The sequence below is a fragment of the Zonotrichia leucophrys genome, chromosome 3 (assembly GCF_028769735.1).
Source record: "Zonotrichia leucophrys gambelii isolate GWCS_2022_RI chromosome 3, RI_Zleu_2.0, whole genome shotgun sequence".
In the NCBI taxonomy this organism is placed as follows: Eukaryota; Metazoa; Chordata; class Aves; order Passeriformes; family Passerellidae; genus Zonotrichia; species Zonotrichia leucophrys.
The window spans coordinates 46,952,593-46,967,749 of record NC_088172.1 but is presented as its reverse complement, the minus strand read 5'-3'; the positions used below and the strand labels follow the sequence as shown (position 1 = coordinate 46,967,749).

Here is a 15,157-nt window from a genome sequence, read left to right as displayed (position 1 = left end):
ACTCTCTAAGAAGTATTTTGTATGTAAATTCTCTGCAGGCATGCTCAGAACACTTTCCTAAAACTGGAATTCCTCAGGAGCAATGGGTTCAGTGGTTCCAGAGGAATCCAGTTCAATGTCTCTTACTTATCCATCAGACAGGTAACTATCCTCTTTTTACAAACAAGACTCCTAGATGACAGTAATTTACACAGTAAGGGCTAGAGATTTAGTCATGTGAAATATCTGGAAGTAAACTTCCTCACAGAATAAGACTTGCACAGGCAAGTGAGGATAGAAATAGGTGACTTTCCAGGGTGTCTAGAAATTGAATACAAAAGTAGCAGGGAAAACTGCAGATTTCCAAAGAATAGAAGGGTCCCTCAGTGCTATTACTGTGGTAGCACTGCACAGTTAATACAAGACATTGGCTGTAATCACTGATGTGACCAGAATATCATATGGAGAAGTTCAGCTTACAGCAAAAAACTCAGTACCAGCAGTACAGGTTACCACAGTAACTGACATGGATAGACTTGCTAAAATTACAGACACAAAGCTGAAAAAATAGAGGAAGAAAATGTGGATTCAGTTTCTAAGCAAAACTGTTTATTACATGACTGCTTAGACCACCTTTCCTCTGATCTGAAAACACCACTTGTAAAGAAGGTGAATATATACAGGAAATATACAGTCTGCAAGATGACTACCTAGTCTAAAAAAATAAAACTTTCTGACAGAAAGAACTTTATTCTACAAGAAGCATTTGGACACAAAGCTGAGAAAGCGCATTGTTCACCATTCTCTGAAGTATCTTGGTGTGCAATATCAAAACCTAAATTACAATCAGATGCTATGTGTGGTTTATGCAGTTTTCTACAATGCTCTCTATGTCAGACTTACAACAGCCTTGGATTGGAAGTCTTTTATAAAGACTGCAAAGCAGGAGATTCACATCTCACTTTGCAGAAATTAGCAGCAACATACTGAAAGAGATGTGGGCTGATAGATCATCATTAATTTAGATGGTGCCATGGAACTGTCATACTAATGTGCTCACATAAAAGACAATCAGAGAATATACTCCAGAGCTCAAACAGAGGTCTTCAACCTCATTAGGCTGGTTTCAGAAGCCAAGAGTCTGTATCACAGCAGCACTGCGGAGGTTTCACAAGAGTTTTACATACATACAAAAAAGAAATCATTCTTGTCAATTGCTTTGCAGCCTGAGCTACAAGACTAACAGCCTTTTAAGAACAAGTATTAATGGTGTATGACTATGTTCCAAAAAGATATCATTTTCTGGAGTAATTGTAGCAGTACTATTAAATCCCTTATCATCAATGAGCACACCAGGGAGGAAGAAGGCATTTGAACTTTCCATGATATCCACTGTCACCAGTTTTCAACCTTAACTGAACACTGTGCCACTAAACTCAAGGTCATTAACAACAGCTTTCATAGCCTCCTTGTTATTCTATCATTGTTTTCCTATTTCTTCTCCCTTCTCTTCAGATATTTTAACTCTGTGTCAATTATTGGAATAAGAAGGATTTAAAGGCTAATGATAAGGTTTATTTCCCCTTTAAGAACAGGGGAATAAAGTGCAATTTACAACTAAGGTGCATGTTTCTTTTCTCCTTGCTGTCTTTTATGCACAAATTGAAGCCTTTCTCAAGCAAACTTTGAGTACAAATTCCCAGTGGTGTCACCATTAAGGCCAAAGTAAATTTGTTTCCCAAAAGCACTGCTGATTACCCATAAATACACATCTACATACCTCATTCAATACTCTGGTAATCTCAGTCATGTAAAACACAGCTATAATAAAATAAAATCAGGCTCAAGCAGGACCCTGACTCAGTGTGACAGCAGAACTAAGAGGGTGCTTTGTGTTACAGGCTGCATACCTGAGACAGAGGATCTGTAGTGCAGCAGCAGTAACAAATTGCCAACATTTGCACCAGTCTTGCACCAAAACTTGCAATATGGAGACGAACCACAATTTACAAGCCAAAAACTGTGTTCCAGCTATAAATCACTGTGAAAGAGACAACAGACATAGAGAAAATAGAAATCCACTCACCTTGCAGCCACTGACAATGTTATGGCCCCAGTGATTTGGTGCACATTTGTCACACATCTCTCCAACAGTATTGGGAGGGCAGATACAGCGTCCACTGATGGGATCACAGTTATTGCCAAAACGTGAACACTCGCAGGCTTCATGGGAGACAGAAAAAAATAAAGCAGAGGAAAAGTTATCCCTTTATGTGACACTTGGAGAGCAGACCCTAATGGGGTTAGGATCATTCTTTTACTGTACAGTGGACTCAGTTATCTGCAGACACGATGGGGCAGAAAATGTAGGGAAGCCATAAGAAACCAAAACCAGTAGCAGAGAAACACAGGTTAACTGTGGTTGAAGTAGCTGCAATGAGAAGAGAATGGGAAAAATAAAGGCACCAACTTCAGAAGTTCAGAATTCTGAGATGGTGCACTCTTTGCGATGTAACTGCAGGATGCTGCTATACAATTTCTGGCCTGTGCTGTCTCCTCTAAGAGGCCACCTGAGGGTCTCTGAGCCATCTATGCAGGGAACTTGCAGCCTATTTAACCTCTTATACCAAACTGAGAAATACCTTCTGAAATTTCTGCTGCTGTAAAGAGACCTTCCTTAAAGGGCAAAAAAGGCGTTTAGGTTTCTTTTTCCCTTTCTATTCCTCGTTTTTCAGCTTACATATCATCTGCCTTGGGAGGACATCAACAAACTGATGTTTCCTCTCCATGGGAAACTGGAATTCTTTGCAGATTATACCAAATTAAAAATACTTCAGGTTTGGAAGTGCTTCAAGAAGTAAACAACTCATTGGTGGCAAATACAGATTCAAGGTATGTAAGTGACAAGTAGTTAAGGAGCACAAGACACACAAGTGATTGAAAGAGCAGAACCGGTGTGTGTTGTTTTCACACCCACCATCCACATAACCCATGAGGTCAGAGAAAAGCACCATAAGCAAACTGACTCTCTGCATGATAACCTGTTCCTCGGGGTGTTTAAAGGGCAGTGCAACTTTGTTACTGATGGTTTAATTTATGTTCACTGCCTTTACTATGAAATACTTCAATTCAGACTGAAACTAGAAAACAAGGGATGTGCAAAGATAGAACTCCTATCTATAGTTCAAATAAGAATTGACCTTTTTTTTCCCCACCAATGCCTTCAAGATAAGAAAATTGATGCAAAGAAGATAGCAAGTTTTGCCTCATGGCAGGAACATGATGTGCTGCATGCTATTTAAAATATTTTCACACACTGTAGCTTGAAGTTTCAGAATGCATCTCATTGGGAAACTGAGGCTTTCAGTTGTGACAGCTCATTTATGGGCTTACAGGCCTTGCACAAAATTGGCTAAAAAGACACAGAGGGGAAGCAGATATTCAAATGTTTTTCCTATTTTTACTTTTGTAATTATTTTTCAAAATAAGAGGGAAAAAATACAACACAACAGTTGAAAGCAATAGTGAAATAGAAACCTCTTTTGTATTTCTGGTGATAGAATGTCAACACTGAAAATGCTTTCAGCGGGTTTTTAGGCTTTATAGATTTATATTGCACAAGAAAAAAATCGAATTATATTCATTTTGAATAAATGAGAGATAAAAGAGGTCAAATATTTTATTTGATACTTAACTGTCACAATGAAATTAATTTTTCTGTACTTTTCCTTCCAGCATGATTTGATATACTTCTATTAAATTTCAGATTTTCTTTGTGATTCATAATTTAATTCTTTTTTTTTTTTTTTTTTGTCATTTGAAGGAATACATAAGAAGCCTACTGAAAATAAATGTGGAAAAATGAGCACATTGAAGACAGAATTCCTGTCCACCTGTTCTGTTAATTTTGGAACTTTCAAAATTCTGAGATTTCTCAACATCTATAGGTACTGCTGTTGCTTTAAATGTTTGATGACCACAGGCCAATACATTTATATTTAAAATGGTACTTGAATCTACAGTGTTTTACCATTTCATTGCTGTTTCTTAAACCCTGTCATTTTAAACTTTGCCAAGAGAGCAATTAAAATTTTAATGTGCAATTTCATTAATAGCCCTCTCATTTTCCTTCCCCAACTGTAGCTATCGACATTTTGTTGTGTTTCACAATGGTGATGTGCTTTTAACTGGTGGAATGTTAGAATAAGATGCTAATCGTAAACGACAGAATTTTTTGCCCTTCATTTAATTGCTAAAGGCTTTAGGACTGCAGTTATCATTTGCATTTTATTTCAAGCTCTCTCATCAGTGAGCCTGGGAACAATCTCTCCCTTTTCCAAGGTGCCTATGTATCTGAACTTTTCAGACCTCTAGGTGTTTTTGAAACCTTCATTCCCATGGGAGATAACACCATAGAGCCAACATTTTCAAACATAATCTATAATCCAGCCTGTTTCAAGGTTTATTCACAATACAAGTGAAACTAAATTCTGCTGACCAAATATGGGTCTCAAGGCCTTGATGCTCCTTCCGTTCAAAAAAAAGAGCAAGAAAAGGCAGAAAGCTAAACTTGTTCCTTGTGCTGCCCTTCTGGATAGGAAAGGAGCAAGAATGGATTATGAGACATTGTGATTTCTGCTTCTGGAAAGAATCTACTTTATACCTAAAGAAAAATAAAAGCATTCTGGCACCCCAGCAGTCAGTCACACTAGACAACTATCTACGTGTCCTGTGATCACACATAAATGAGTCTCTGAGACTTGAAAAACACAGTTCTATCAGGAAAGATGGATATTTCCCTGTGAAGAAACCTATTGATTGGGTTCTTTTTGATTTAGCAGTCTGCACTACTTCAAGGATAGGAAGCATTCATTTCAGTCTTTGACCTGATTTCCAAAGGGAAAAAAAATAAAGGTAAAGAGGTGGCTGGATGTATTTGTGTCTACTGCTGGAGTTTCAGCATCTAGAAATGGAGATTTTCCATGTGTTTACACAAGGGATATAGCAGATAGTTTTACTTAAAGATCTTCTTGTACACATAAAGTTCAAGTAAGCAATTAAATATTACTGTGCAGGAAATGATTGTGGTAACTAAAGAGGATCAACCATATGAGAACAATGAAAAGTTTGGGATAAAACTAGAAGCAAAGGGAGTTTGTGTTTTTGTTGTTTTCCTTTTACACCCCTACAAGTTTATGTGATTTGGCAAAAATATTTAATCAGAGTTCTATGATACTCTTAACTAAATTATAGCAAGTTTGTGGAGTTTTTTTGGCAGACACTACATGGAGTAAATGACATTCTTGTTCCTTCTAAATAAAATAAAATTAATAAATTCTTCATAAAATAGAAGAAATGTCTTGGGTCTTTCATTCTTGCCTATCATCACCCTTGTCAAGTGAATGATGCACAAGGCTGTCTATAAGCGCCTGGTCAGGAATATTTGTTATGTAATCCAAAATTAGCCAAACTAGAATGTTAGGAATAAATACATAAATAAATAAACAAATCAGTCTGTGCTTGGGTGGAAAACATTTACATACGGGTACAGCCTCCTTCTTCGAAGTTGTAAAACCCATGTGCACAGCGGTCACACTTCATTCCTGTCACTCCGGGCTGGCAATAGCACTGTCCGTCCCCGTCGCAATCGAAGGACTTGGAACCAAAGGAGTTGCAGTTGCAGGGAACACATCCTCTGGAAGACTGCAAGCCAAATGTTCCAGGCTGCCACAGAGTGAAGAGCAGTTAGTACATGGAATGATTACCAGGAGAAAAGAGGAAAAGCTGAGAGTATAGGGAGATCAGGGTTGCTCTTTCCTCTTCCTCACTGAAATACTGCTTTTACCAGGTTAAATTGTAGTGGTAACACCCTGGAGCAAGGACACGAAATGCTCTACAGTGCTGAGAAAGAATAAAGATTTCAGAATGTTATCTGATGTTGTAATGAATGTTCTGCAATGTGACATCTTTCTTATGAGGCTGTTTGCCTAAGCACAGCTCTCACTTGGAATGGAAGGTATGTCAGCACATAAATACATACCAAATACATACCTCATCTCTGGTTGTAAGGCTATGCCAGGCAAGAGTTTGTTGCTACGAGAGTGCATTCAAATTCTTAGCTATAAATGGTGATCGATTCAACTGGAAAGCCTCTGAATTACATTTTATCTCCTCTGAACAAAGGCAATATCTGTATACAGTAACTTAAGGGCAATTCTTCAGAATGATATATAGGAATAACTTTAGAAGAACATAGAGATAGTGTATTTGTGTACAATACAAAGAAATAAGGGGGATATTTTTTAAGATAAAAAAACTCTGTCTTTGGATTAGGCCTCTGGTTCTCTTCTGTTTTCTTTTCTTTCTTTTTTGCAGTAATCAATATAAAGTTTCTACAGAACCAGAGTAGATGTTATCAACTCTAGTAAGAAATTTCCTCCTTAACTTCACTAGTGGAGTGCAAAAAGTAAAGAAGGGAAGACACACACTCATTTGTATACTGTGATACAGAGTTCTGCACAAAGCTTTCAAGCAAAAGACCTTGTGAGATTCACTGCATCGACCAACAGAGGCTCCTTGGAACAAACCAGATGATATTCAAATGACAAACTCAGTCTTGAGCTAGAGTGCTTTAAAATGGGAGTACTTCTCTACCTGTTTTTCAGGCATGATGATTTTCAGTGTACACTGAAACCCAAATCATATTAATAACTTCATTTGAAATTGACATTACAACATTAATAACAAAATCTATCAGCAAGTTTGATAGAAAAGCAGAATGTTAAAAATGAGATACTAAAAAGATCACTGCTAATGAATATAAATGGAACAAAGTGGAAAATATTTAATTTATAATGTGCTACTTTGTGATTCAGGAATGAAGTGTTAAATTTTTAACAACAATAAACCAGTAGATATTCAAATCAATGGAGCTGTGCTGGCTTTGACTATGGCAGTGATTGAGTAATTGTGGCTCTGTACTGGACAGTGCTGTGTCCATTTCTGGACCATTTCCAGGAAGAAAAGACATTGAAGTGCTGGAGCCTGTCCAGAGAAGGGCAATGGAGCTGGTGAAGGGTCTGGAGCACAAGTTCTATGAGGAATGACTGAGGGAGCTGGGGGTGTTTAGCCTGGAGAAGAAGAGGCTCAGGGGGGAAACTTTTCTCACTACAAATCCTTGCAAGGAGCTGTAGCCAGGTGAGAATCAGCCTCTCCTCCCAGGGAACCAGCAACAAGACAAGAGAACATGGCCTCAGTGCCAGGGGATGCTCAGTTTAGAAAACAGGAACAATTTCCTTACTGAAAGGGTGGTCAGCTATTGGAGAAGGCTGCCCAGAGTAGTGGTGAAGTCATTCAAGAAATGACTGGACATGGCACTTAGTACCATGGTCTAGTTGACAAAGTGGTGATCAGTCAAAGGTTGGACTGAATAAACTTGGAAGTCCTTCTCAATCTTAATGATTCTATGACTACTATTTTATATGGATTTGTTCTACAGTAGAACCCCTAACTAACCTTTTATATTGGTGAATTCTCTGAAACTTCAGAAGCTTTCCATGGAAAAGTCCTGAAATCTGATCTCTGAGGTTAATACAGAAGTTCTCCACTCAGACAGAGAATCTGCTGATAGGTGTCATAATACAGGACCACATCTATGGTCAGAATTTGTCCTGGAAATTGTACAAACCTAAGCATATACTTGATTATACATGTAATAACGAATTACACTGATTTTCATTTCCAAACTCAAATTGAAATGTTTTGCAAATTTCATACTTCTGACAAAACATGGCATATCAGAGAGAAAGAGGTAGTCAAACTCATTTAATTAAACTCAAGGTTCAATAAAATACTTTACTATCTCTATAGATTTCTTTTACATAGGAAGAAACATAGAAATATGAATACACACAATCTCAAGACAGACATTCAGATTCATGCAGTGAAGTAACTAATGCACAGCACGCATCTCAGTTCTCAAAGTTTGCTATGATCTAATAAATTCTGTTTATATGGGGAACAGTCAGAAAAAGTCTGATATCAGCACTCCACACTGTGTTAAACTGGACCACTGCCATGCTGGGTTGCATTCTGTGAGGAGGGCTGCACACAATGTCATTTTGGTCAGTCATGCAAACTTTAACCCCAAGTTAAAGTTCTCAGCAAAGTTTGCACACACACAGAAATTCTAAGAATCACATTTACTGAACAAGAGATAAGATCCTAGACTACAATTAGGAAATACACTGAACTTTCTGAAATATGTCATTATATCGTGTCTCCATCAGTTATTGTGTGGGCAACACAGTAACCTAAGACATTTTTAATTGGAAAAAACTAATTTCTCCAAGAAAGTCTAAATGAACAAATACAGCATGGGTCCCCGAGTCAAACTGACGATGAAAAACACTGCCAGATATTTTTCAAATGGTGTGGTAAATGTGGGGATTTTGAGTTGCAGGGAGAACAAACAAGATTCCTAAAATACTGCTCTGTTAGAAGCAGTTGTATCATAATTACTTAATTTTAAGAAATAATTTGCTTTGCTGGTCTGTGATAAGGAATGAACACTCCTATCATTTTGGGCATTACATTCACATAAGTGGCACTGCACTGAGTTAAAAATGGCTCAGGTAACTGAGAACTTTTCACTCATATTCACTAATGAGAACTTTTAACACCAGTTATGTTCAATATTTTAAAATTAGATTTTAACTCTTTGCCTCTGGGGCTGATTCTTCTTGCAACCTCCTTAAGCTATTGATTGTTGAATTGTTAGAAAAGCAAGACTTATGCTGCAACGTCCAAGAAAATCCCACTGATTCCATTGATTTGTGTACATCTCCCATGCATTTTGTGCATACTGCTGTGGATGGGGCTGTTTTGGGACTTATTTGATTTGATTTCTCAAATTTGATTTCTTGCTGATATCAGCACTTGCAAAATGAAGCCCTTAGGATTGGGGGAGCATCCTAAAATGCCGTTTGTCTTCCAAGCCTGTCCGTTTCTTGAGAATTTCTTATATTGTAACACGGGCATTAAAAGTGAGAAACCCAAGCAATCTGTGTGAGCTCCAAACACAAGCGAACAGGAGACTTGAGCCCATGCAAAGCCGGTTCTCATTACCAGAGCTGCCGGCCGGTAGGCGCCTCGCGGGCACCCACTGGCACTGCCGGCGCCCCACCTCCGCGGGGGCACTCGGATCTGCTGACTGCTCCCCGCGTTCTCCTGCAACTGAGGCACCTGTCTGCTGATTTCACAGTGTCTGCCCATGAATCCTGGTCTGCAGATACATCTTCCCAACACATCACACTGCAGTGACACAGATCCTAAAGCACTGCAGCCACAGGGTATACAAAACACCTTTTCTGGGGCCCAGAAGTAGTTGGGCTTGAAGAATGAAAAGTAAACACTGTTAGAAAGTGAAGATAAGAAAACTACACCACATAAAAGCGTACAGAAATAAAGACAGGAGTAAGCACTGAAGTAAACAAAGATTAATTCCAATTAATCACCAGTATTGTATTAATGAGATGTTTGCTGGGTACCTTGTGCAATCTCCAAATTCCACTGACACCAGCATTTTTTCTTTGAACAGACTCTTTAAATAACATTGAAAATGGAGTGTGAGCAAACCACTTCAGAAATTACATCATTTTAAAGAGTGAAAAAGATCCTTTTGACTTCTGCAGAATTATTTATGTTCTTTAAATTACACACAGGTGAAGGTGTTCTGAGGACATAGGCCTAACTCGTGAGTCCTTATGTTGAACTAGAGAAATGTGTAGCTGACTATAGCATATTCCTTAGCTGCCTGAAGACAACTCTGTGAAAGTTTATGAGACAATATTTCTCTGCAGTGATTTATGAGACAGGAAAACAATGTCAAGACAAAAAACACTTTCACCAAAAATAATACATTGTTTAGACAATAAAAGTAGAAACCCTAAGAAAAAAACATGAAGGCAGAACATTCCAGCAGAATGAAACCAGCACTCTGCTTTTTTGAAGACATAAACATCAGATGCTATCAGACATTTTGCATCTTTCTTCATGAAGGAATTATCTCCCAAAGCTGCAATATTTTAAACTAATTTTCTATATCAAACATTCAAAATATGAAGTGTATATAATATGTATACAAATTTACTTATAGATACAGTGAGGCTTAAAATACATTAATTGCATGTAAATGTAAATGCTACGTCTTGTGTTCTGTTCTAGAAAACTATTAGAAAATGTTTAAAAAGCCATAATTTTAACCTTTCTCTACATAAGAGCAATCCATATATGTTCTTAAAGTGAAAATTAAACAACAGAAAAATTCTATCCAGAAGTAAATGATATTTAGCTGAGACAAGCAGTGAAGAAAGCTGAAAGGAAGCCCCATTTCTGGTCACTCACTTTGCAGATGTCACAGCGGCGCCCGATGACGTTGGCCTTACACTCGCACTGGCCCGTCTGAGAGTCACAGACCTCCGAGAAGGAGCCATTCATGTGACAGTGGCAGGCTGCAGAGGAGGAAGAAGAAGATGTCAGTGTGTTCCCTGAAGCTAAATCTAATAGCCAAATGTTTACAGTGCAGCTTTTGCCACCCTGAGAAATGACCAGCCTGGGTTAAGCAGGAAGGTGTTGCTCCCATACACTGACATATTAACCTGCCCATATCAATACAGAATTTTCCTCCAAATTATTGCAGTCAGAAATGTTGCCTCAAGTCCATTAACAGCTTGTTTTAGATGCTCCTCTCAGATCAAAGCAGGATGTGGAGGGCAGATTACTAAGTACATGCCCAGAGACTCGGAGTCTCAAGGAAGGGAGGGCAGTGCTGAGAGAAAAACACAAAAAAGGTACAGACCCTTACACAGGGTGTGTACAGGGTGTAGCCCCAACCAATGGGAGTGTTACTGCTCCACGTGCTGGTTCTGCTGTCCTGGAGTTTAATCCCTGTTCAGGTAGTTGTCAGGAAATGTTAGCAGGCTGCAAACCCAGTACAAAGCTGACATTATACAGGGACAGCAATGCTCTCATGCCCCAAGCTGCACTGAAAAATATACCAAGGATTATCTGCTACTATGACTTTCCAGTATTTCTGTCTCAGCAACAGCATCACAGTTCCCAGAGGAAATGTAACCCAACTAACCAACCTAACTCAAGACAGTGCTTTCCTGAAGATTAAAAAAGGCAATGAAAAAGCTGTTTCTTGAGGAAAACAGCAATGCTTGGGGCTCTTAAATTCTTCTTTAGGAGAAGACAAATGTTGGGGAAGATGTCTATCACCTTTTATGCTCTTCAACCACAAGAACCTTTGCATTCTTCAACCCTTTTGGCAGGCAGAGATTTTGAAAAAACCCTTAGCTCTTGCTGTAGAGAACAGGAATGTGACTGTTGCCACATAGGGACTATAACCACGCAGTCACTGATCAGCATGAGCTGGTTCCTGCACATACTTTTTTTTCCCCCTCATAGGGAAATGAATCCACATTTTATACCAATTATCAATCTACTCTCTAAACTTGGGCTCCAGCCCACGTTTTGCCTTCCTGCAGTGCCCTATCTATATGTGTTGCTTTTTTCCCTCAACCTGACACCTTCATTTTAAGAAACACTTAGGAGTCCCAGCAGTGAACACATGGCAGTCACATACTTGCAGCACGTCAGAAGGTGCTATGTGAGACAAAGCAGTTTCATTTTTCCTATCTATAGATTATTACAACAAGACCTTCCTCATTACTTCATTGGACTTGCTAATTTCCAATTATAAATTAAAAGGGTTTGTGTGAGAGTTTTCTCCCTGCTCTTGAGGTATTCTGCAGAAGTTGCTTCTTTTAATGAAAGCAACTATATGATATGCCATTCTGTTCATGGCATTGTTTCACAAATGTTTGCAAAAATTCAGGAATAAGTAACAAAAATGTGCTAGTTCTGCTGTTCATACCAGTTATACAACACCTTCAGAGATTTCTATCTCCTGTTTTACAATATATTTTTAAAAAGTAAAAATTAAAAGACACGTTTGATGTAATTAACATTGCTTATCTTTTCCTTTCAGCTTTCAATACTAAACAAATCTATAATTTACCTCTTTCACCCTGTATGCTTTAATCCTGCCCTTTTTAACTTGACATTCATGTTTTAAAACTGATACTCCAAACTGTACATGGTGATAAGTCTCATATACATATATGTTTTGAGTGTATATTTAATTAAATTGGTCAGTGAAGAAAGAAGATACTAAAGCTCAGATTCAACAAACTACAATCCTCAATGCAAATTAAAAGTGTTTCACCAATCTTTTTATACAGACCTCAAACCCAAGCTCAGTCTGATTTGAATTGTTTTGCTTATCAGGCATATGACAACACAAGAATAAAAAAGAGAACTTACACTGACTTTATAAACAGATGAGTTTTTCCTATTTATATTACAACAAGCAGCACTTCATGGTGTCTTAACTCTGTCACAGATGACTGAGTGCAATGCAATGGTAAGAGAGAATTTGGAATATCAGGACTTTGATTGTTTTTCTTGGCTCTGGCAGTACGTACACAGAGAAGAAACATACAGCCAGGGCTATTCAGCTAATAAACTGCTACTCAATCTGATAAATTGCATTTATTGCACCTAGAGCCCACCTCTACTGGGAAAATTAGCTCTTGTCCAAACCGCCAAATGGCTGTTATAATACAATGTAGCCTGTTGGAGAAATTTGTCATACTTTCTTCCCGAAAGGCACTGGTCAAGACCCTTCATTCTCTCTAGATTTCTATAAATATTTATGAGCTTGTATTTATGATCAAGCTACACACTTATTCTCCTACAACAGTAGTACCTATACGCTGAAATATAGGCAGACTTGATTATTTGCTTTAATTCATCTTTTGACACTGAGCTTCATTACCATCAGCTCAAACTGCAGGTATTTGCTTCAGCATACTGTGCTGCTTCACTCCAAAAAACAACCTGCTATCAAATCAAATAAGCTTAGGACATTTGCTCATTGTTCTTAGATTTATGGTATTGTATGGATACACAAAAAATTCAGAGATGTTATGATGATATGAAGTTGTACTGTCATTTGAAATGGTTAATGCACACAACAACACTGTACTGAGAAAGAGCAAGAGACATTTCAAACAATAATTTGAAAGCAAATTCATGCTTTGCAATACTCTTGGATTTGGCTTTTTAATAAGGAACAAAATTGAAAACAACAAAGTAAAGGCATAGTCCCTCTGATATTGTTGCTGCAGGGCAAACTTCATGAAGTCTGCAAAGGAAATAAAAAATCAAATGCAAAGAAGAAAACCCACATGAAAGGCAGAGAGTAGATGAATACAAGGTAACTGCAAGCACAAGGATATGAATACATTAAGGGGCTCTCCTTGTCAATGATATGAACAACAAAAGCATATCTCATAATTCAACATTAAACGTGCATTTCTTTTCAATATTTTTTTTTGTTGTATGTTTTCCAAACTAACTCCCCTCCTATAAAATCTCTTTCTCATGGACCTGTCACTACCGTGGAAATGGTCAAACCACCAGTCATATTGATGGCCCAAGAATAGTGATAAGGCACTGGAAGCTGTAATTTCTGATATACACTTCTTCTTAAATCACTTTCCACACTTAACATTGTAAATTATATGACATCATTCATCATGACCTGTTAACTTATGGAGAGAATATATAGGATTGTCCAATTTTTTTCTGCCATTGTGTAAAGTAGGTACAGAAATCACTTACACAGGTATGTCTTCAGGGTTATCTATGACTTTGTGAACATCAGTGTTGTCCTTAGCTGAGAACCTTGTTGATATTCTGCATCTTGTTAGCTCCCACAGACTCTCTGAAGGTCCATCCAACACAACCTAGAATTTTCACTTTTAGACTGCAAGTTGCTAATAGGGCAAGTCCTGGAAATGGATGCCAGTGCCTCAGACTTCTCTGCTCACAACACATATTGCAGACATGGTCCCCATGTTCCCTCACGCAGAGGAGTAAGGCAATGCCCCAGCTCTTTTACTTGCATAATTTTATCCTGCTATAGCACCTTTGTACTCAGTGAGGTTACTCTTGTCTTTATTGCAATGGACCAAACAGGAATAAATCCCTGTGACAGTGAAATAAAATGCTCGGCTCTTTCAGGACAGTTCGTAACTTGTTTTATTCCACTTCTCAGAATGCGAAGGAAGAGTATGTGATGAATGTTTTTAAGTTAAAAACACTTGTTCTGCATTCTGAATTGTGCCAGCAACAGCTCAGAGAGAGAGAGCTACTGCCTCCTATAGAAAGAAAAGCTCCTGTTCCTACCACATCTTTCATCTCCACTGAATAATTTTTTGCAATCACTATGGGGAAAGATGTGATGAGGCTGGTAGCTGAATAACATGCCACCACTCAGCTGAGAATTGCTAGCTTGCTGCAGTGCCAGGTATCTTCCTCCAAAGCATTTTAGAAAAATTTTCTCGAGATTTTAGGGTCGGATTGGCAGGTGGGAGAATCTTGACCTGCAAGCAGCAGCACCTCCCAACTTTTAGTGAGGTTATATAAGTGGGAAGCAGGTTATAAATGCTGCCAGAGCTGGACCCTGAAACTGAAAGACCACTCCCTCCTTTCAGTCTTCTAAGAGAACAGGATTTTTCTGGGTAGCTTATAGCATTTTTAGTGCATAGTTTCCATTTATTTGTATTTATTTTTGTAGATCCGACATTAAGTATAACCTTTGCACCCATACAATGCTCCATTGTTTACTTCCCATGTCTGCTTCAACAACAGCTTTTTTTAAAAAGTTCTTCTTTCTATTTAGTTTAAAGCCTCCCTTTCTAGATGCAGATGCACAGTGTCATTATTAGAGCCGTATCATTCTCTTGCTCACACATACAGAGGCACAGTCTTCCTCTCAGGAACAAAGTTTTAAGATAGATCAATACTGTCAGGAGCTGTAAAAGTTCGTGACTTACGTTGACAGTTCCTTGCATGAAGAGCATCACCAAAATATCCATCAGCACACCTCTCACAATATTGGCCTGTTGTACCTGGCTTACATATCAGACAAGCACCAGACAAGCTGTCACAGCTGCCAGGAACGGAGAAGTCAAGGTTGTCATTACACTGGCATGGTTGGCATGATCCTCCTGGTATTAAAGGTTGTCCAAAATAGCCTTCTGCACAC

At 38.3% G+C, this 15,157-nt stretch overlaps 1 protein-coding gene across 8 annotated transcripts in view; it reads right to left on the bottom strand.

The window, feature by feature from the left end:
* Window positions 1-15,157, bottom strand: part of LAMA2 (laminin subunit alpha 2) — a 334,549-nt gene that overhangs the window by 110,741 nt on the left and 208,651 nt on the right. For all 8 annotated transcript variants that reach the window (XM_064708035.1, XM_064708043.1, XM_064708042.1 and 5 more), the window contains 4 exons: window positions 14,946-15,157; window positions 10,384-10,490; window positions 5,523-5,703; window positions 2,066-2,202 (listed from right to left, as the gene is read on the bottom strand). In XM_064708035.1, the coding sequence (XP_064564105.1) occupies window positions 2,066-2,202; window positions 5,523-5,703; window positions 10,384-10,490; window positions 14,946-15,157 (637 nt within the window). The remainder of the gene's footprint in view (window positions 1-2,065; window positions 2,203-5,522; window positions 5,704-10,383; window positions 10,491-14,945) is intronic.